The 23,688-nt window shown below is 41.1% G+C and overlaps 2 protein-coding genes across 4 annotated transcripts in view; one reads left to right on the top strand and one right to left on the bottom strand.

Annotated features, from left to right (window-relative positions):
* Positions 1 to 2,744: 2,744 nt before the first annotated feature.
* Positions 2,745 to 9,659, bottom strand: slc25a16 (solute carrier family 25 member 16). 2 transcript variants are annotated; one of them, XM_085369877.1, is made up of 10 exons: positions 9,355 to 9,659; positions 7,374 to 7,521; positions 6,384 to 6,476; positions 6,161 to 6,294; positions 5,901 to 5,964; positions 5,658 to 5,779; positions 5,457 to 5,523; positions 5,184 to 5,346; positions 5,016 to 5,084; positions 2,745 to 3,316 (listed from the first exon to the last, which is right to left on the bottom strand). In XM_085369877.1, the coding sequence occupies exons 2-10, from the start codon at positions 7,465 to 7,467 to the stop codon at positions 3,160 to 3,162; spliced, it is 963 nt and encodes a 320-aa protein (XP_085226003.1). In that variant the 5' UTR covers positions 7,468 to 7,521; positions 9,355 to 9,659; the 3' UTR covers positions 2,745 to 3,159. The 2 variants fall into 2 exon arrangements, with proteins under 2 accessions (XP_085226003.1, XP_085226002.1); XM_085369876.1 differs by lacking the exon at positions 9,355 to 9,659 and adding an exon at positions 7,750 to 7,974.
* Positions 8,431 to 23,688, top strand: part of tet1 (tet methylcytosine dioxygenase 1) — a 40,637-nt gene continuing 25,379 nt past the window's right edge. The window contains exons 1-2 of one of the 2 annotated variants that reach the window (XM_085369875.1): positions 8,431 to 8,670; positions 9,237 to 11,581. In XM_085369875.1, coding sequence (XP_085226001.1) covers positions 9,404 to 11,581 — 2,178 coding nt within the window. In that variant the 5' untranslated portion in view covers positions 8,431 to 8,670; positions 9,237 to 9,403. Of the gene's footprint in view, positions 8,753 to 9,236; positions 11,582 to 23,688 lie in introns of both variants that reach the window. The other variant, XM_085369873.1, reaches the window with a different exon arrangement.

The following is a 23,688-nucleotide window of genomic DNA, read 5'->3' as shown; positions in this document are numbered from 1 at the left end:
AACTTGGTATTAGTATGTCAGTAAGTCCAACAATGTAGGTGTACTGTATTTGTTTATTGAAGTCACACACAGACTTCGTCACCTGCACTTTTACATTTGAAACTTTTGATATGGAAGAAGTCTGCTTTCCTACATTTTTTGACTTTTTTCCAACACCTTTAGTCACAAGTCTGTGTCTAACACCGAGTCTTTAGAGCGTGTAAGCTGCCCAAAATGTCAGCACATTTCAATATGCTACAACAGTGCTTTCTGACCCCTCAAGTGTGCTTTCCAACAGAATGATTAAAGACCAGTTTGAACCTGTCCACACTTTAAACTGGATCTTCTGGGACTTCAGTGGATTAAGCAATAAATTACTCTATGAACGGACAGCAGATCAGAAGAAAAAAAAAAAAAAAGCTATCTTCTGTACAAATTTGCAGCTGAGCTGTCGACGTAAAACAGCGCACCTCTCTAGGAGATATTCAAATGAGACAGAGGTGTATATTAGGGGAAAATCCCTCTGTGATGGGCATGAGCAAACTGTGATAAAGAGTATGTAGACACGGCTTCATTTGAAAGACTCACAAACCCATAATGGTGGAAAGCACCGTTTTAAGAATCTGCCTTTTGCACTTCCCCGCCCCATTCATATATACCTACACACATGCACGTACACATGTTAAAGCTGAGGCATCAGCTGACTCACGCAGACAAATGTTTAATAAAACATACTAATCACTCTGAAGAAGTGAGATATTGAATGCAGAGAAAGGCAAGAGGCTAAATAAAACTAGGATGCCTGATCAACAATTAAGGATCCTTATTATTGGTGACTTGAAGGCATGTGATGAAAAAGATCCAAACATAATTTTTTCTTCAGTAATTAATTCGCTTTTTTTCTCTCCTCTTGGACAATAAATGTAAACAGTCACAGTGAAACTCCAGTGAAACACAGCATGTATGATTATTACTATCTGAATGACTTCTTGTGGTTAAAAGCAAACCCAAGTTCCTTAATCTGTCAAGAAGTTGTTGATTTCATATGAATGTTGCCAACAGTAAACAAAACATATCAGTGCTGCCACCCAGTGGCAACAGGTCGCTAAATCAATAAATACAGCTAGAGTCATTAAGTGCAAATTACTCCTGAGTCCCATCTGGCAATCGTGTCCCTCCACGATATCAGCCCAGAATCCACATTATATCAAAATCTCAGCATCTCAAAAGATCTGTGTGAACACCAGTGATCGACGGTGGACACGATTCAGTCTAATCAAAGACACAGACTATATCATTCAGACATCTAAGAGCACGTTAAACAGAAGAGCAAGGGTCTTTCAGCATTTGAACATGTACACAGTAACTGCTCTAATTAAGTATTCTGGCAGTAAAATAAGGGATTGTTTCAAAATAAAAGTCATGTACCACACATGTCACAGCATCTCTAAAAAATATGCAATTTCCTTAAGTTGTGCAGTTTATAATTAAACACTAAGCTTTAAATCTGCAAAATACTTTAACTTATTTTACAATTACTCTCAAATTTCAGCCAAAGCTACGTTTTACCACATTGAAATAAAATAAAGATATGACATATAATAAAGACGTCAACACATTCCTATTCTCTGTACAAAAAAAAAAAATTATATATAAGGGGTGCAACGATACTCGTATCGATATTGAACCGTTCGATACAATGCTTTCGGTTTGGTACGCATATGTATCGAACAATACAAAATTTTTATTTATTTTATCAACTTTTCTTCTGACGATGCTGTCTGTGTTGAGCGCTCAGTGGATCTGCGTTCGACTACTCCGCCTAGGCTGCACTGTCAAGCGCAGATCCACTGAGCGCAGCGCAAGCTAGCAAGACAGAAGCTAAGCTCGTTGCAACATGGCAAATTGAACCTCCCCCACCCTCATTCAGATCTGGCCTTTGGAACTATCTTGGTTTTCATATGACGTATGACCCTGAAGGTAAGCGCGTCATGGACAAAAGTAAAACAGTATGTCGGATGTGCCACGCAATGCTCAATTACATGGGTGGGAACTAGTGCATTAGCGCAGTTAGCTCGTTAAGGTGTTAACGTTGTCCAGCCCCACACACAGGGCGATCTGCGGTAGCTCGTTAATGGAGATTTGCTGTGTTGTGGCGTTAACGTCATTTCAGATTAATGCTGACAGCACTAGTGGGAACAAAATGAATATGACTGCACATTTACGACATCACCCTAGTGCAAAGACAAGTGGAAGCAGACAAAAACAACAAGCACCCATGCTACAAACTTTACCCGAGTCATTTAGACAGCCGTTAGCACAGGATTCTCCTCATGGGGACCTGATATGTTTAATATGCTGCTGAGAATATAGCCCAGAAGAAGCGTATAGTATAGCTTTTATTTTGGAAAGAGCCATTTCTCTGTAAAAAACTCGATTTTCCAAAGTTGAGTGATTTCTCGATCAGATAGAATTATTATTTTATCCCCTTGTTGTTTCAGCAACATTAAATTTAAAAACCGTATGTTTGAGTTAAAATATATATTTATAATTTTAATAAATGACAAATTAAAAAAGCATGAACTTTTTTTGTATCGAAAAAAATATTGAACCGAACCGTGAATTTTGTGTATCGTTGCACCCCTAATATGTATGTATGTATGTATGTATGTATGTATGTATGTGTATATGTATATATATATATATATATATATATATATATATATATATATATATATATATATTTCTTTAGAGAGCTTAGTTGGATCATTTTATGCATCTTAAAATCTCTTCACCAGGTCAGAACATAGAAAACACCACTATAAAAATGCATTTCTCAGATCACTGCGCGCTGTGAATGATGCAGCTTTAAAAAGAAATAATGTTAGGGTTACTGTGGGGCAGGTTACACCCATTTATGAGCATGAAGGAAGAAATTAAAATTATGAGTTGTTGAATTACAAAAGCAAAAAGTAAGAAGGAATGAAACAGGACAGACATGGAGTTGCTTTTTCATTTCATATTCAAATCCCTTTTTCGGTGAGGAAAAGGCAGTTCCTGCACTCAGGAGTTTAAGACATAGTGAGCAACCTTCAGATGAAGGAAGCGTTGAAGTCGGCTGGCATTAAGTCTAGGAGCACAAAGGCCTGGGTGCAGCCTGGGAGGTACAAAAAACAGCCACTAGTTCAGGTGGAGGACCTGCTTCATGAACTCATAGGTGGTAAAGGCCACGGCCTGGGAGGGGACACAGCGGATGTAGTTGAGAGAAAGGCCTCGGTACAATCCTTTCTTCACCCCAAACGTATTATACACGTACTTTAGTGTCTTGATCAGTGATCTGTTTAGGTAAAGACAGAATACATAAATAAATACACCTTTTAGAAGAGAAAAGAAAAACAGTATTTTTTAACTCTTTATCCCTTGAAAACAAACTGAGCGGTTTCCTTCATATTTCAGGTGCTCAGGGTATCCTTGAACTATTCTAACAGTCATCAAACCACGTTTTTATTGATATATACTGAGGTTGTCTTTATGGGGAACAGATTTAAATGATTTAATCTCCAAACTACCTTAAATAATGTTTGTTTTTTGAAACGAAAAATTTGCCATTTTTATTCGTGACCTTTGAGGTTGCATAAATCAGCTGTAATCACACAAAAACTTGTCTTTGGTAGTGACCGATGAACTGTACTTGTGAAAACATCCAAATTTTTTTTTACATAACATTGTAAGCAGAACACAAGAAGGGTGAGAAGTGTTTATACTGGCATCTGTGAACTTTACAGCTATGAATGGTATGTAGCTGTAGCTTTATAACTCAGTTACTACTACAGTACTAAAAATGTTGGCCCTTTTTTTCCCTTTTTAATCAATAGTACCATATCTAGACTAAACAAGCACAAAACCTCAGGAATTTTCTCCTTTTTAATCATTAAGTTAACCACACAAAACCAAATGTGAAATCAACCTTTTTAAGCAGTCAATGTACAAACACTACCAAGGAAGTGAAAGACGTAAATGGGAGACAAATGTTATTTATTATGGAGCTCTTGTTACAGAATGCATAAAAACTGAGACTATTATAATCAGATGTGCTTTTAAAAGCAAAGATACAAGAATCAAATATTTATTCAGCTTGATGAGCGACTTATGAAAAAAAAAGGTTAACTTCATCAGCGCTGTGTTGTGTGAGGTGTTTTTCTATTATTCCCCTCAGTACGACATTACACCTAAGAACCAATTACCCCTTCATTTCTCTCTGAATGTGTTGCATACACTCACTGGCCACTTTGTCAAGCTTAACTGTTTAACTGTTTAACGCAAATCTCTAGTAAGCCAATCAGATGGCAGCAAATTAATACATTTAGGTATGCAGACATGGCCGAGACAACCTGCCAAAGTTCAATCTGAGCATCAGAAAAAACATGTTTTAAGTGATTTTGAAAGTGGCATCGTTGTTGGTGCCAGACGGGTTGGTCTGAATCTTTCTGATCTACTGGGACTTTCCTCACACAACCATCTCTAAGGTTTACAGTGAATGCTCCCAAAAAAGGGAAAATTATCCAGTGAATGATAGTTTTCTAAAGCTCAGATCCGCTCAAACTGCTTTCTTGAACATGACATGAATGAAACGGCTTCTATAGGCACTTGATCTCAATCCAACTGGGATGCAGTGGAAGAGGTTGTTTGCATCATCAGTGTGCAGGTGATGAATCTGCAGTAGCTGTGTGATGCCATCATTAAACATGGCATTCTTTGCAGAGTGTTTCCAGCAACTTGGTGAATCTATGCCATGAATAATTAGGGCAGCTCTGAAGGCCTCAAACCCAGGGCAAGCAATAAAGTGACCAGTGAATGTAAAATCATGTCAGACCACATAAAAAAAAAAAAAAACACCTATTTTTTTTCTTTGTTTGTTTTCTTTCCACTTTAAAATTAAAACATCTTGTCTTTATGTCTTTATACTAGGAAAATAAATATTTAACTATTTGTAACATATAAATGAGGCGAATGTAGCGAACAACAGTGATACTTACACACATTTCTCTGAGTCAGGAAGCACAGCGCCTAACTGCATTCTTCTTCTAGCCACATCCAAAGGGTACCTAGTGAGACAGCATACAGCGTGACACATGAACCATCAGTCAATCAGTCTAATCAACAGCAAAGCCCTGCTGGGCATCGCAAATTAACCAGTCACTTACGATGCCGTCTGAGCAATAGCCCCCGCAACCCCTCCACAGAGAAGATTGACATGGGTTTTCAAAATGAGCACATTGGGGTTGTCTGAGGAAGGCCGTCCAAGCAGCTCTGGGAAATGTTTCAAACCCAGGCTTTTCAGGGTCCCGAAGGTGAAGAAAGACAGACCTAGGAGCATACAATGCAACAGAACCCACACTGGTTATATATGTGGGAGGGAAAAATGCATTTTATGTTGTCCTTCACATACTAGCATCAAAAATATTTCCAAAAATCACCTGCATAAGGCGCCATTCCAATAAGTGTTGGAGTAAGTCCCCTGTAGAAGCCCAAGACGCCTCCCTCCTTCACAAAAAAAGAAGAAGCAAATGTAAAAACGGGTATTGCAGGCAAATTGAGCTGATCTTAAATCAAAGGCTACAATCTTGTGTGAAGAGCATTTAGTTTATTAGACGCTTATTTGATCACTAGCAGATCACCTTAAGGTAGATGGTGTGGAAAGCATTAGCAATTCCAGTGTAGCGATGATCTCCCTTCACCTGGAAGGCCAGCCTGGCTCGGATTACATCCAGAGGGTAAGTGCATATCACTGCAGTCATCCCTGAAAAGTTAGTAATTAAAGAGGAACAAATAGCAATGATGGTTAGCTTAGAGGAAGGCACATTATCTACGTCAGAGGAGTGCATGACACCCAACTGTCACAGACCAGGTATTATCAGTACCTGCCATAGATCCTGCCATGAGGCGGTGGATGTGTCCAGAGATGCCTATCTGTTTACTTAGCAGCTGTAAAGGGAATATTGGCAACATCAGCTTGGGTAGAAAATCAACGAACCAATAAAACAATGCAAAGATGAAACGAATGCTGTGATGCCAATACAGCACAAAATACACGGACATTAAAGCACACAGCATGAGGTTTAATCATTTTTATAGCTTTGACCTTTGACAGCAGCACTCCACAATAAAATGCATACTGTACCTTTTTATATTTGTCAAAGGCCATGAACTGGATGGCTCCGTAAGGAAATATCCTGACCATCATAGCCCCATTACCCTTGTACAAGCCAAGGATGCCTTCTTTTTTTGGCACAGCTCTGAGAGTGGAAATTACTCCTGCGAAGAAAGTCCTAAAGTTTCACTCCTATACAGACGTGTGGAAGCAAACACTTGTTAGCTCAATATTATTACTATTATTATTTTACCCAGATGTTTATAATGGGGGTTCTGGGCTTGAAGAAGAATCTTGACCCTGTCCAGAGGAGCGATGGTAGTCTTGGCACAGCATCCTGCTACACCTAAAAACAAAGAAAATGCCATTCAGAAACAGATGAATGATTGGTATTTTCTTTTTATTTATCTACAACTAACAAGCAAAAGTAATTGCCCTTTTCTTGCACAACAATGTCAAACATTTAACATTTTGTGGCAAGTCAGACACACAGGTAACCTGTCCAAACAAGATCGGCCAATCTGAGCCAACATCGGTGTTACTTGTGAGTTGCACTAAAGCTACAGAGATGAAATGTGCAAATAATGATTAATTTAGCAGGAAAGTGCTCGTGTTCTTTAATCAAACAGTGCTGGAGTGCACTTTAATTGGTACTTTTACAAAGCTGTTATACTATGTGATGTTAATGTTTTTCTTATTATTCATATATCAGGTGTAAATTTTGAACTGTGAAGTGAAAATCTAACTTTTAGTTAAAGGAGAAATATAGAGTATTTTCTTGTTGACTAATACACCTGCCAGAGACACACCCTCATTTTAGCTGAAGAGCAGGTCAGATGAGAATGTTTAACTTTCCCCCCCTTACAATTTATGTAGCTTTATTAGTTTATTGGTCTACAAAGTTCATTTTATTTTGTTGGTCACATGCAACGCTTTGTACTTTGGTGCTAGCAAAAACAAACAGGCAGAGGCACTCACATTGATCGTCATCTTATTAGAATTGCCACTTAACCTAAAACCATGCATGTTTTTGGACTGTGGGAGGAAGTGGAGACCCATGCAAGCTTCATGCAAATGGGATTCAAACCCAAGACCTTGCTGTGAGATAACAGTGATAACCACCACCACTATTATCAGTAATAACGATGAATGAATCTGGCTTCATTCATAAAAAATAAATTAAGGCAAAGAAACTGTGTGACTGGAGACATCACTGCTTGTAAGCCGATGTGTCAGACCCTACCTCCAGCCACAAAGGAGCGGACCCAGTGGTAGTCCCCCTTGGAAGGGGTGCTGCTCATGGTGGGGCGTGTGGAGACCGCAGCCTCCGATGTCATCGTCCCTGCTCAGTGATCTGCCAAATCCATGACTTTACGGGTTCGGTAAAAACACTGCAAAGGAAAATGAGATTGTGAGCATGTGGGTGTCGTTTTAAGGTATTGCTTAAAATATACAAAATTGGGCCCATAAGCAAAGCCAGCTGTCCTTTTTGAATGGCCAAATGGAGGTTGTGTAAGGTTAGTCACTGAGAAATTGCACCACTGTGAAGGTTAGTAGTCACATGTAGCAGGGAGCTAAGAGACGACAGCACCCATGGACGTCTTAAAAACCATACTCACAGTATAATCAGAACTATTAATAAGTCCGAACAAGGAATTAAAGTCAACAAATATTTTGTTCCTTCGCTGAGTCGCCTCCTTCTCTCGTTTCTCTCATTCCTCTAGATACTCCTGGTTTTTACGGAGCCCACACTTCGTCAGTCAGCCGAAAGGCTGAAAGTCACGTTTAAATGCCGCAAATGCAGATCGATATGAGGCTTTGACAAGGGTGAGCACGCTCATGCCCTTCGCCCACAGACTGACGGCTTCAGCAGAAAAAAAGTCGCGCGATAATGACGGCGAACGACGTCGCAACTATGACGTAAGAGGATGGTTGTGTTTTTTTAATATAGCTTTATGAATATCTTTGATATCGACGTGAAATTTATATCGCAAAGTAAAACGTCACCGGTGAGACGAAATTTTCCTTAAAATTATTAGAAATATTCTAAAATATTACCCAGCGTCTTTCTTTAATTATTAACGAAGGAAAAAGAAGAAAACTCGCTTAATTAATTAACTAATTAATATTTAGCTAAGTACCCATTAGCGACCACGCCGCATGCTAACACCGTGACTGTAATACTGAAATACAGGCGGCTGGTTGAAGCGAAACGGAGTGTGTTCCACTCCAGGTTTTCCCCCCGCTCCCTTCAACCAGACGAGAGTTTTTTAGCCAGCGGAGTGACTGTAGCCTGCTTGCGTCTGGTGGAGGGAGTGTGAGCGGGGCTGCCCTGAATGGATAGACATAAGAGGGATTTACATTTTAACGGGTGTCGTGCTCCCAAAGGCTACACGAAGCACGCCGAAAACCAGCCATTCCCCGTCGCTGCGTATTCACGCCGTCGGTGCTCCTTCCCGTATCATGTCCATGTGTCATCGTGTGAAGAGGATTGAACTTACCAGCGCTCTATATTTGCCGAGGAGGGAAACCAATACAAGGTCTCGCTGTCTCGCTGGAGCGGGGTATTATTAGCAGTTCAGACAGTGCAACTGTCTCTCTCGCTCTCTCTCTCTTTCTGTGGTATGTAGAGCATTTCAGCTGTAAACGTGTAAATACAACAACACCGGGGACAGAACAGGTTTTCTTATCACCTCTGTGATTTTACTGACAGCGGTCAAGTGCAAAACAGTAATTGAAAGCGACGCTGAAGGCGCTTTTTTTTCTTCCACGGTAATAACCCCCTCTTCCGTCAGTCAGAAAGACGAAAACAGGATCCGACCTCCGGCCAGAGCCCTGTGCTCTTCAACGTGTCTGCCCTTTAAACTGTTAAGGCACTGTGGAAGCTATAGTTTTTATTTAAAGCTGGTTTGTTTTTATGATACTCAAAATATTTTATTATATTAACGTCAACCTATCTGACTCGTCTTTGTACACAATGCTTGGAAAAGCTGTCGTTTCCTGTAGTTATTACACTGTTATAGTCATGTGGTGTTTGAGTGCATGAACAGTTTGTCATTATTACACTGAAAACGCACAATTGTGACATTTGTTTTCCCTTTTTTAGGTCATGCACTGCAATAGCAAAATCAGGGTAGCATCGTAGTTTGCATTCAAAATACAGAAGAGGAGGATTTTTTTTTAAGAAAGAAAAATTGTGTGCTAAGCAAAAGATAAACATTCACCTGGCTCCCATGCTGGCTGCCAGAAATCCTCCCTTTCATACCCTCAGCCATGCCTGCTACTACCAGACCCACCAGGATACAGACATCTACTCAGAGGAAGAACACCCAGAAAGCGATCCGCACCAAGAGGCAAACTTGCAGTTCAAATAAAACCAGAGGAAGAGCTGCACAGAGGACCCAGAAAACATCCAGAGAACCCAGAAGTTCAAAAACCAGGGCCCAAGCACAGTCAAGCCAAAGTCCCCATGGAAGAGAGTTTAGCAGACCTGCTGCTCAAGGTCCCAGGAGGTCCCCCAGCAGAGTGAACCATTCGCTAAATGTAACAGGATCTGCAAGGCTTAGACGGGCGAGCAATCCGCCTGACCACTGTGGCAAGTTACAAGACCCCCTGGGGCGAAGGAAGTCCCAGCGGGGTACACAAGTGTCTGTTACTTCCTGCCAGCCTCCTAAACCTTGCAGTAGAGGGAAGTACAGCAGGGGGAGCACTAGGAGAAGATCAGCACCCCAGCACGGAAACAAAAGAAACCAGCGACCGAGTACCAGAATCAACGATTCAACTCCTGATGAAGAAGCAGAGAAACTGGAAAATTGTGATGACGAGGAAGTTGGTCCAAAAACGGAGGTTGAGACTCCTGAAAATGTCAAAGACCAGGGTCTCGGAGTCAAAGGTGCTAAAGAGGACAGCGTTTTTAAAGCTGATTCACCACTGTGTAATAACACACTGGAAGACTGTGTGCAGAACAGCTGTGATGGTCCTATAACCCAGCAAGAGAAAATTACTGACAGCCATAACAGTAAAGGTGATCTGAAGAGTGTCTCTGGAGCCCCAGAGGTTGATGATGCTGATGGACAAATAAAACTCTGCAGTGAAAGGAGTAAAGAAGCACCTCCTGAGTCCTCAGAGTCAACCACTACAGGCTCACTGGAGGTGCAGGGCAACTGTGAGGGAAATGACACTTCAGCTATCCTTGGAAAAAAGTTTGATCATCCTGCCAGCGATGGTAAGGAAGATAATGTGTGTACTGCACAGCAAGAGCAAAACAACATCCTGATATTGCAAGATAAAACAACAGGTGAAAGAGTCACACCTGATGATGAGAGAAGAGAGGAGATAAATCATGAGAGGAAAGAGAGAATAGAAGCAACAAAGCCAGTTCAGAGGCAAAAAGAGACAGTGGAAGAGATTGAGGACATCACTTGGAGGTTGGGTAATTGTGAGAATAAAGATGGAGGAAGGAAACAGAAGGAGAATGATGTTTCCATCATTCCTGCGCACCCCCAAACTGGCACTCCAGCCTGTCAAACCCCAGATCCACCTCATTCTAACAAGGGACTGACAGCACAGTCAGAATTACCTGCTTGTGTGCTACCGGTCTCCAACACAGCTACCTCAAATCCCACCAAAGCCCCTTCCACCTCAGAGTCACTTGGCAAAGTTCTGAGTAAGATAGATATTCAACCTGCCACTCATGGTGCTAAACCTCAAATTCCAGGGTGCTCAGTTGTGACTGAAGCAGCCCTGATGGTGCAGGCGGTTGTAGTGAAAAGAAATATGCCAGTTATTATCCGTACAGATTCCCTCAAACCTAGCAATATGAGGGATTCCTGCCACGGGGGACCACACCAGCCACAGAGCCAAGAGGTGCTTCCTAATCAAGGAGAAAGTCTAGCTTGCACACCAGCAGAGTCACAAACCAAAGATAGTGAATTCATTCAAGAGCCACTGGAGCACAAGAGCCAGAAGGCTGTACCTTTGGGGTCCTCAGCACTACTTTCCCAGCTGGCTGCCCCTTCAACCGAGTTAGAACTAAACCTCAGCAAGGTTCAGGTAGCAGTGCCAGAGCAGGATTTGGTGCCAAAGATCTCGACTCCCTCTCTGGACAGCAGCTCCACCTTCTCCTGCAGCTCAGAGAGCACTCGATCCTCTTTTTCTTTTGAGACTGAATCAGAGGCCGGCTACGGAGACCCCAGCTTATCTGTTCAACCCGGATCCTGGGCGCAAGAGGGGGCCTGCTCGCTCGCCTGGGCCGCTTCAAAACTGCTGAGGAAGGAGGGGAAAAAGCGGCGCAGGTGTGGGGAATGCGAACCGTGCCTCAGGAAGATCAACTGCGGCCAGTGCAGCTGCTGCCTCAACCGCAGGACCGGTCACCAAATCTGTAAACTGAGGAAATGCGTGGAACTGAAGAGGAGAAGACCTTCATCTCCACACACTCACTCTGCTGCACAGGTGAGGCCTACTGCCTCTTTTTTACTACATTTGATAGCAACTCAGACATTGCTCAGCATGTAAGGTAAATTTAGAGAATGATTTGAGTTTGAATATACAGCTGATTTGAATCAGCTGAGAAAACTGTGGTTGCTGTTGTCTGAGTGCATTGCTTTTGATCTCTGAGGTTTCCCAGCCGCCAGCTAGCAAATAGTAGTGATCGTGAGTTGACTTAAACCAGACAGTTGAAACAAAAAGTTTCACTTTCCTATTGTGAATTCTCTCTGTGGGTCTCAACAGATGCCACTTGCTGAACTTCACACCGTCTTCCTGTTATTTGTAGGGAAATGCACAGGGTGAAAGGGGAAGTGAGCATATTTGTGTGTGGCCCAGGTATTACTCACGCCATGGGGACCAAAATCTGTTTAGCATGTCACATTTTGGGCGCATGTCCCCATTATGGGGGCCACAAAAAAGTCCAGCGTGCTGAAGGCATGTTTTACGGTTAGGTCAGGGTTAGGGGTTGGCGAATAGTTGTTAAGGCCACTTTTTGAGAACAGAGAAAATACCCTGTGTTGAGAGAGGGGAAGAAGCTGTCACATGACTGGCAGCCGTTCAGCACGTGGTTGGAGGATTGGTCTTTTGTGTGCGAATGCATGTGTGTTTGTATTTGTGTGTGTATGCAATCTATGGCGCAATCCAGACTATAACTATTTTATGGATTGCATGTGATGCCTACAAGTGTTTCTGAAGGGGTAAGTAGTTACAGAGATTTCATGTTTTTTTTCTCCAAGTTACCAAAGGACATATTTTATGATAAAACAGTGAATCGAATAAGGATGCCTTGAAATTATGTAATGTATTTATATATATAATAATAATATTATAATAATAAACTTTAATAAAGAGCAAAAACAGGGTTTATGAATTGCTTTTGACAGAAAGATGAAAGCCAGATACTTAATTATATATCAATGAAAAGACTAAAAACAGGCAATGTGGGTAATAAACAGAGTAATGGAATCACATGAAAGCAAATACAAAATGTGCTTTAATAAGTGGAGGAGGTCACATCTGATGGCAAAAACTCAGACTTGAGGACAGGAGCATGTAAGGTTGCAAACTGGCTCCATACCTGATCTATACCTGCTTTGAACGTGACCATTAAAACCTAAAATTAGTTCTAACATGTACCAAAGTCAATCGAGAGAATACACGACTGCAACTGTGTGCAATGAACTTGTCATCTTGTTGCATTTGAAATGGTTGATTTAGAAATGGAAGCCCCTGTGTAAACCACTCGCAATCAGTTGCTGTCTTCAAACCAACTTTGCCGTGTTAAGAGGATGATAGAACGCAAGACTGCTTTCAGTTTGTATGTGAATGGGGTCAAGTTGGCATTTAAATGCAATCTGTTTGTGGTAATACAGAGATTAACTGTAATAAATTGGTAAAAATTTTAAATCTGTTCCTGTCTGCATACACAGAAAAGGACACTAAACAGAAATTCAAATTCACTGCATTCAGGGTCGAACTAGAACCTCATAGATTTGAAACAGAAATTCTGAAATACCTGCACAAATAATTGCTCAGGACATTGATTTAATTGCAAAATGACAACCTTGCTTTTATATAGGAAAATAACCAGAATACAACCAGTCGACAACCAGTTGACAACCAGTTCAGTCCACACAAGTTACACTCACTGGCCTTGTCACGAGGGTTCACCACAGCGGGTAGTAGAGCTGGGCGATATATCGAGTTTTTAAAACATATCGATATATTTTTATACGAGATATAAGATGTGACAATATCCTTTATATCGATATAGTCTATGTTACGTTATAATTATAGTTGTGGAGCCGCAAGTTTGCCTCTCTTTCGTCCACTTTTGTCTCTACGCAACGTTACTCCGCCTCGCCTTCACTGAAGACAACTCTCCCTCCTCCCCCATCGCTTCACGTGCAGGCAGCGACAAGACGGACACGGCAAATCTCCGTTAACGAGTTACTGCGCATCGCCCCATGCGTGGGGCTGGACGGCGTCAACGTGCTAACGAGCTAAACATGCTAACGAGCTAACCGCGCTAACGAGCTAACAGCGCTAACCCTAAAATCCTTTCATTCTCTCAAAAGTTGATAGCGCGCCTTATGTATGAATTCTGGTTGTGCTTGATGGCCGCGAACCGATTTTATGTGGTACACGGCGCTCAGCAATCTGTCAAAATGTTTGAGTACGACTTTGGTCAGCTACGGAGCTGCACCGCTTGATAGATTGTCGGCGCATTACGGCTACCGAGGAGCTTCGCGGAGTGATACGTACTGTGCATCAACGTAATATTACCGTACTGTGTGTGTATAAGGACCATAAATGGCACCTGTAAGAGACGTGGTTATGAAGCGGATTTCAAACTCCAGGCTGTCAGTCACACAGCAAAACTTGGGAACAGAGCAGCTGTGAAATCTGTCTTTGTTATTACGCTCAGCGTCTTTTAGTTTATATTTTGACTGCACAATTGTGAGCTCTTTGTTTAGCACAAAAACAACCTTGTTTTCTTTTATTTATGGAGCATGATTATTTAATGAATGCTCATAATTTAATTTTGAGTAATTTTTCATGTACATCTGTGCTGTATGTTAATAAAAGTGCCTGTGTGACATCTGGGACACAGCTTTGACTAAGAACTCTCTTTTTGTTCTTACTTTATGGCTTAAAAAAAAAAAATCGAGATATATATCTTATATCGCCATCCAGCTAAAAAATATCGAGATATGAATTTTGGGTCATATCGCCCAGCCCTAGCGGGTAGCGCCGCATGTTTGATTTGGCAGTTTTTCGCCCCATGGCCTTCCTGACATAACCCCAAAGGGGACACATTGATGCAGACTGATTGATTGCAATGTGTCGTCAGTCTGTCTGCATTTATGAATTAGAATAGTTGTTTGCAGAGCTTCGCTAATCTGCCTGAGACTGATTGCAATCAGTTTAAATCCAACCACAAAAAGGACAGGGTGCCATCCACCTTAGAACTTGTGCAATTGCCTTGCAACCCAAGCTGTCGCCCATAGCATGTTGCGCACTCAACCTTTTTTGTTACCAGTTAATTGCTGCAACTAGTTACAGTGGTCACTGAATGCCAAATGATTCAACTATTATCGTGCAAACACCAGCTGTCCTATTTTTACTCCAGTGTCACTAAGCAATGAGCTGAAGTTCTGTGACAGTTCGCTGACTTAATGATTCATTTTCCCTGGCCCAAGGAGCACTGTGGATCATATTTCTTTGTAATAATAACATTAAAATGATGTATTTGCTTCTGACTGAAGAAGGAGTTATGAGCCAAGGGTTAGTTATTCAGAAATATTATTGATAACAGTAGAGCTGGGCGATATGAGATTTTTTCATATCACGATATGTTTTTTTCATTTCAGGCGATAACGATATCTATCACGATATAAGCCAAATAACTATATTTGTAAGATTTAAATGTGCCGTTGCTCACAAGTAAAATGTGAAATAATCAGCAGCTTGTTTTTATTTAAATATTTATTTCCCATAATAAGTTCAACAGGGTAGATGTACTTAAGGAACATGAGACTTTTTCAGATAAATAAAGGCAAATATTGCAAACTACACAAAAGGCAGCCGCTAAAGCGTTTAAGTTTCAAAACAGAACAAACAAAAACAGACTAAATTGTCAATTCCACTTAGAAACAAAATATTAATTCTAAAAATAAATCTTAGTTTGTTTTACAGAAGAACAGACAAAACTAACTTTTGTCAGTATCAAATAAACTGAGAACTAAAAGGAAATTCTCAATCTCTCCTTGTTGTATAGCTTAGCTTTTCAAACAGTTTTAACAGTTACTTTAGTCTGACAAAAGCCGAATGACGAATTAGCGCTTCCAGTCAGAGACTGAGGCTACGTACACGGGTATTTTTGAAAATGGAGATTTTCCGTTTTCGTTTTAAAAAATAATCCCGTTCACACATAAAGGCAGAAATGAAGGAAAACGCTGCTATGAACATGCCAAAGCAGCAGGTGGCGCTAGATTCCTAACCGTGCAGAAATGTTGGCCAATCAGAAGTCTAGAAGCCTCGGTGGGAAAAAGTAAACAAAGCTGGGGCATAGAAGCAGACCCGAGTCGTATGTGTGGACGGACAGTAACTGTGTGTATATGTAAGCATTTAAACACTGCAGAGTAGAATTAACAGTATTGTAGAAATTCATTTAACCGAAACAATAACGTGGCGCACAGTGTGACGCATGCACCAGTTTATTGTATTTCCAGACTTGCTTTCGGCACAATTTACAGTGCACGCTACTCTGTTTTTTGTCAGACTTGAAATAGCCGAAATACCTTCACACTACGGAACTTCTATGGCTCTTCCGTTCGACAATCTCTCCGGCATTGGAACCGTCATCTGTTTTCTCTTCGGTCACGCTCGGTAGATTTTTCTAGTCGGCACACTCATTTCCTCCATTACGCGCTGGCTCCATTACCCAGGGCAGCTGTGGCTACAACCGTAGCTTGCCTCCACCAGTGTATGAATGTGAGTGTGAATGAATAGTGGCATTGTAAAGCGCTTTGGGTGCCTTGAAAAGCGCTATATAAATCCAATCCATTATTATTATTATTATTATTATTATTATTATTACCCACTGCCTGCTTCCCAAACAAACACACGTGCGGCTTGGCACTTGTGCTGTATGTAACAAGTCACGCGACGTGACGCTGCGGCTGTGATTGGTTCGGCTCTGCGCTACTTAGTTTGGATTGGCTGACCTTTTTTTATTTTTATTTTTTATTTTAAGAGGACAAGAGCGGCGAAGTCTATCGCGATAGCTTAATTTCTCTATCGAGTAAAAGTTATATCGCGATACATATCGTTATCGTTCTATCGCCCAGCTCTAGATAACAGTAATAGTACAGTGAGATACAGTGAGACAACAGAAAGTTAACTAGTACCATGGTGCATATTTTTTGGCCATCGTTACTTTGCAGATTCACCAAGACCTCCGCCCACTTTATTATTTCAGTTTCTCACATATACAGTATACTCTGTTGTGAAGTTTTACCTTTCTCAACCACTTTTCTAGTCAAACTGTTGTAGTGAGGAGTGAGTGAACAACTGTGTGTGAGGGTCCATGTGTGTGCAAGCGTGCATGCATGTCCTAGCAGAACCCTTAGAGCGGTAGCATTGACAGAAACAGATTAGGGCTGATTATATAACACCTGCATTCTTAGTAGTAGAGACTTCTATTTCCAGTATGAGAGTGGGTGAGGAAGGACAGATCAGGCCAGGGAGAGATTTGCAGCCATGCTATTGGGATTACCCTGAATTGTAGGTCAGAGTGTGTGTGTGTGTGTGTGTGTGTGTGTGTGTGTGTGTGTGTGTGTGTGTGTGTGTGTGTGTGGGTGGAGGGTGTGCTGAGTTGCTGAGCGACTCAGTGACACACTTACAGCATATCTGGTGGTGACTCTTGATGTTGTGCATGTTTTTATGAGGGCTTGCATGTACAATGTCATTGCTGGATGACAGTGTACAGAGTGACGTAGAACTGCTGACCCACCCTTATTCAAACAACAGAGCCCAGTTGTTTTGCTCTTAACTGACATCACATTGGCCTGCTGCCTCCCATACAGCAGTGCTTGTGTTTGTGGCTTGAAAACAGGTTTTTAAATTGAAAATGACTACTGTCATGGAGCCTGCACCAAGCGTTGCAAGCGAAGCGTTGGGTGAATGCTGTCATCCTGGTGAAATGTAGGTGAAGTCCTGAACTTCATCCTATGCCTTATTCTAAATGCTGAACTGGTTGAGCAAGTTTATCGCTTGTCTTCTGTTATAACTGCTATTTGTGTGCTTTATATGTGCTTTAGTATGAGTAATACATTGACACACTCACTGGCCAGTCTTGCTAATCAAGCTCACACACCCTTCCAGCAAACGTTTCTAACTCTGAGTGTGTGGAAAAGAAGGTGCAGAGGCCAAAGAGGAGTTCATGTAGGGGCATGCGGATTCTGTGCGTGGTTGTATTACATGGAGCTGCCTGTCTAGGGTTTGGTTGAGTTTTACTCTTCAGGGTGTTTTTTCCTTGCAAATTTTGCCCCACCCTCTAAGAAATTTTAGAGGGTGGGGCAAAAACCAAATAAAAATAATCAGGATTGTCTTAAAATTGTTTTCTGAATGTTTTTTTAAATTGAGTCTTCATTTGCATAATTCACATTCTTGTTTATCAAATGGTCAAAAGTGACAAAAAAATAGGTCAAATAAGGTAAAACAGACTCATTGCCTTCACTGCTCAGTTGTGTTTACTGTCCTGTTACCCCCAAAGGCCCATTGTGAGCCAGGAAAAACTCTGCTCTGCCACAAAACAGAAAAATATGCCAAAACTGCTTAAAACCCCCCCCCCAAAACAAAACATTTTGAGAACACATAGTGAAAAGTAGAAGAAAAATAAATAATGTTTGAAAAAAGTACATCTGTGAGCTTCCATGGTTCGTGCAAGAAGGAGAAGTGGTCAGTAAGAGCGAAGCTTTCCAGTTGAATTTGTCTGCTTTGGCTCAGGTTTGAGGGTCCCCTCGTGGCTTTGTCTCGTACTGGGTTGTGAGGACACCTGGTCCTAAACACAAATCCACATGTCAGCACGTAGTTGCCAGAAATAAAATAGTGGAGTTAATGAGAACAGACCTTCTTTATTTGTAGAGCATATATTTGACTGAAACAGTCCTAACATGTTTCAAGCCAGCTATGCTGACTCAGTGTTTATCCACTGGAGAAGCTAGCTGTCAGGGATAAAGTTATTAACGTTTATATGTCAGTACCATTAAATGAAATTAAAAACACTGCGACTCACAGCCTTTTCCACCATTTTAAAGATATCCCTCACAGGTAGTTGTGCTCTCTCTTAATTTGACAGGAAAAACCTTCAATATCCGCCAAAATCAAAAGATTAAGAATTTTCAAGAATTTTCATCTGCTTTAACTGTTTAATATCAGCATGTATCTTGCTCTCATTTGACCACTGTTCACATAATTACACTGCAACCTATTTGTACTTTTACATTGCCCCAAGTTGTCTCATAAAATATATGAGATCAAATGAGTTCAATTTAAATAACAAAAAACAGAAAGCACAGCTTTATTTTGTTCATACATACTGTAAGTTATCACGTGTGACTATTGGTGTCTTTGTCTGTAACTGTGTTTATCAAGTCCATGCACCTGGTGAGGCACACTTTAGGTAAGTCTGGGGTAACCTATAATGGCAGCTTTCAGTTCAGGACAATAGAGCTGCAGCTGGGCACTACATTGTGCAAATAGTAACTAGCTTGCTTGCTTACATCCAGCTTGGCCCAGCTTCAAATGCAAACTCATTTATCTCCTGCACCTTTCCTACTCCTCCTTTGTGCACACTTTGTCAGAAGAGTAACACGTGTCATTAAAGACTTGGCAGTCCAGGCAGCAGCGTCCAGCAGCGATGGCTGCAGATATTCAAAGCTGTGTGCAGCAACGCCCTCACTGTTCCCAAATTTAACTAGCACGACACAAAGTAAGAGCGATTCTCCCATTATGTCTGAAGCCAGCATCCCCCTCTTTTCACAGACAACAGTGGAGATGCTCAGCACTTATGGTTGCCATGGTGACCTCTTTGTCTGTCTGCTGACCTTTAACCTGCCACGATTGTGTGATGGCATTCTAAGGGTCACGATGAGGATTAGTGGAGATAACCACAAGCACCACTGAGTGTCAGACTTTTAGTTCAGTAACCTACATTCAGGTGATTAGGTTAAACTACACAGGTTAGTAAGTTAGATCTACATCTAGACTTGCGTTTCAGAGCTTTTTATTTTAAGAGTTTCAAACTATGCATACAAATTTATGTCAAATTCCCCCACTTTCTAATCCAGCTTTATTAGTATTTGCAAACCAGCCTGGGTGAAAAGCAGAAAGGGGAAAGAAAATTGTATCTAAACTTTTTGGAGTCACAGCTAGAATAAAAGATGGACATAGCAACCGTGTCATAGTAGGATCCCGCCCTGCATTGTGAAGTCTCGTATTGAAGTCTTAAGTTGGCATTTTTGCCATTGCCATCTTGTTTTTCCTTTTCTTTTTTTCCCCAAATTTGATTTGACCACGGTGCACAGTCTAGCAATCCTGCTTTATCATCTGTTTTATGCTCAGTGAGATCATAATAACACATTTCTGAATTACTAAAACAATAACGCCTATTGTCTCCACCAATTTATAGTATCAGAGACTGTAACAGTTTTCGCCTAGTTAGACACAGTTGGCAGATCTCATTTTAACCTTGTTGCAAAACTCTAAACACATTCTCACTCCCTCAGACACTTCTTGCACAGTGATGTGCACTTGTGATGACTAACAATAACCACAGGAGGCAGACATCTCAGCGTCTCAAAATTGCTTATACCAGCAAAAGCCAGTTCCGGGTTCATAGTAAGCCGGGACATGAATGGGAAAGCCGACGAGGAAGGGAAACTGGGCACTTTCTCATGTATAGTATAGCATAAGGCGCAAGTGTCGCCAGATATGCAATACATGCAATGATGTGACAAAGAAAGATTGTCATAGGACTCGAGGTAGACTTGTGACAACTAACTACACCCTATGATTCTTAATTCTTCAAGTATTTGTTTTCTGTGTGACTTTATAAGTCTCTCACATTGTTGTGGAGGAATTCTCACCCAGTCTTCTGTGAAAGGTTGCTTCATTTCATTGATTTAGGCATTTGTTTATGCACAGTTCTCTTAATGTTCTGCCACAGCATTTCAGTCACATTGCGGTCTAAACTTTGACTGGACCATTGCAGCACCTTGATTTTTTTTTTTCCAGCCATTCTGTTGTGAATTTGCTTCTATGTTTGCAAAACCAAACAAGCCATACTTCTTCAGTTGTTTTTTGTTTGTTTGTTTGTTTGTTTTTAAATTGTGCTGTCATGAACTTCAATGTTTAACATGCTAACTAAGGCATGTAGAGTCTGAGATGTAGCACTTGGGTTTAATGCAGTATTTCTGACTGGCACACCTTGTCCTTGGATGTTTGTGCTGCACATGATTGGAGGAAGTCAAAGTGAATCTCCATCTAAGCAGAGCTTCTATTGCCATCATGAGCTTGAATCATTGCTTAAATCCACTGATGTTTCTGTGTGTGACTTTTCTAAATATAAGGGAAGGTGAGGAGAGTCACAGGAGGGACTCAGACGCAGACTGAAATCACAAAGATTAGTTTGTTTATTTTACTCTCCACGTGCGATATATACAAGTGAGGGAAGGGGGGTCCGAGGTCACCAAGGTTCATGAAGGGATCAGGAAAACACAGGTAGACTTCTTCACACAGTTAGCTTTCTCCTCTCAGGGAATCCTCTCCACGTTTACGCCGCACTGACTCACCACACTCACAAAAGGGTCATGGCAACAGATCCTCAGGTGGGGCATGCAGAATCTAGCATACGGACAGGAGAATCCATGTCAGGAAAAAACTCGAAGGGAACTCAAAAAAGGCTGTAGAACTGAAGTAACACTGACGAGGGTTACACAATAATCCAGCGACGAGGTATCCTCAGCTGCTGCCTTAAGTAGCGAACTTGAGTGAGGGATGAATCGCAGATGATTGTTTGCAGGTGCGAGGACCAGAGGCGGGAGCCTGCAATGAACTCCGCCCAGGTAGTGCGTAGAACGCGAGAGGGAAATGAGAGAGGAAAAGAAAACAGATGGAAGACCAGCCGGTCAGGCACGGGGACCATGACATAGTCAACTTTGGTTTTACTTTTTTCAGATTAGAAAGATGAGAGTTAAATATCCTTAAAGCTGTTTTTCCAGTACCTTTATTGGAGCGTGTAATGATTGCTCAGTAGTGTTAATATTTTAAGATGTGTTGTTTTCTTAAAAGTCTGATGTGACATATTGGGACTTCAGCTGGAAAACTGTTTTAGAAAAAGATGTAAGGTTTAAAGAAGTAAGTCTTAGCGTTGTGAGAAACTGTACGTAAAATGTGGCATCAGTAAGTTGTTGGGTTTTTTTTGCACAGTTTGAAGGAGTCGCCCCCTGCTGGCTATAATGCTTGGCCAGTAGTTGAAGTTGACAGGAAGTCACTTGTGCTTATCCCTGATTGTTGATATTAACAAAAAAAAACAACAACAGAAAAAGTCAAATGACTCAAAATTAATGTGAACTGCTTTTCAAAACCACAACAGTTTTTTTCCATGTGACTCTGTATTTTGGTTGTCAATGAGAGAGAAATAAACACTTTTTGTAAAATAAATGAATACAGGTTCCTCCACATGCACACGTGGGCACACGTGGGCACTCTGGCAGTGAGCTGAAGGACAGCTTTCTTTTTCCCCTTCATTACGTAAACGTGTGGGACAGAAGGGGGCTGAGGTAGGGAGGAAGATTCGTGAAATGTCAGAAACACTGTCAGTGATTAAATACAGCCAACTCATTATGACAGAGCAGGGTGAATTGCGCTTTAGCGTACTCTCTCCACTCTGACTTCTCTTCCCTGGCAGAGACATGGATTTTATTACATGAGCTCCCCTGTGATCAAAGCTGCTGTGTATTTTCTGTTAAACTGGTCCAAGTCAATTAAATTTATAACTACCTTGTGAGGTAGTTATCATTAATAGCTGCAGAGCTTTGGTAGCGACCCAAAATAGACTCAGCGAACCAGGAGAAATGTCTGTTTTATTTTATTTGTGGTTTGATCATTTGGCCAGAGTCTCCTATGCATCTGGGCTGATGCAAGGACCAGATGGTGCCAGCTTTGGGGTTATACAGTATGGCTGCTCCTAAAGTACTCGACTTGAGTCATCAGACACCAAGTCGTGTTTGATTGTATGGTATGGGGAAAAACAAAGGTCCACAGTAACGACACTCAGTCAATCAGTCTGTAACTGTGCTTATTTGATAGTTTAGAGTAATTACACATGCCGCAAATGTGGAATTTTGAAAGGATAAAAGACATTCCCAAGAACATCACATAAAAACTCTTAGGATCAAACATCATTTGAAACAAATGTTTGCTACTTTGTATAACCACTTGCTATACCCCAAGTATAGTCTCCTTGCTAGTTGTTGCAATATGTTACAAATCATTACAAATCATTAGGAAGTCTTACTACGGTTTTGTATTTCCTGCAGTGAGAGAGCAAAGTGCTCTCAGACTGCTGGCTTACTTGTGGTTCTTAGGGTATTTAAAAGTAGAATGGGAGGCAGATCCTTCAGCTTTCAGCCCCCTGTCCTCTGGAACCAGCTCCCAGTTTGGATTCAGGAGAGAGACACCCTCTCCAGCTTTAAGATTGGATTCAAAACTTTACTTTTTGATAAAGGTGGGGCTGGATCAGGGGAGCCTGAACCACCCCTTAGTTGTGCTGCAACTCACGTATCAGATATGATACATTTGGCATTATGTGGTTAGATGATCAGTTCATACCTTGCAACATGAAAATATTTTTTTTTAAAAATGGAAACAAGGTTAAATATCAACGGTCCATATTAGCCACTCAGGACTAATACACTGTATCATTTAGTTTTTTCACACTGAGTGCTCACATGCAATGCAAAGCAGTGGATTCTCGATGAGAGACTGAGCATTATGTGTTTTGCGTGAGACACACTTAATGGGAACCAATTAGGGCTGCTACAAACGATTATTTTGATAGTCGACTAGTCACCAATTATTTTTGCGATTAATCAGATCGTGCATCCATTGGACGTAAAACGTACAGCTTATTGCATCAGCATGCATCTGCTCTTATATAACTATCATTAGCTTACAGCTTTAAGTGTTTAAGGTCTGTGCTAACTAAAAATAAAGACAAGATGATAGTTTATTCAATTTTAAATGAAATTTGCAGATTGTTTCGGGGAAGTTTAATATTAATAAACTCAGCTGTCTGCTCCTTGCTATCTAAAATATAACGGGACACCGGAGTATGTTCTCGAGCATCTCACACTTCTGATAATCAGTTGTTTGCTTGACGTTTATTCAGCTTTGTAAAAACTATAACTTTAATCTCAGCCAAACCGATATACGCAGGAACTAATAAAATACTGAAAAAAGCCAAACAATAACAGTTTTAAGTTATCTAAGTGACTTATATA

The sequence above is a fragment of the Diplotaxodon limnothrissa genome, linkage group LG13, assembly GCF_057381915.1.
Source record: "Diplotaxodon limnothrissa isolate DT_005_m linkage group LG13, D_limnothrissa_male_GT1.1, whole genome shotgun sequence".
NCBI lineage: Eukaryota > Metazoa > Chordata > Actinopteri > Cichliformes > Cichlidae > Diplotaxodon > Diplotaxodon limnothrissa.
This window is presented reverse-complemented; position numbering and strand designations above follow the sequence as displayed.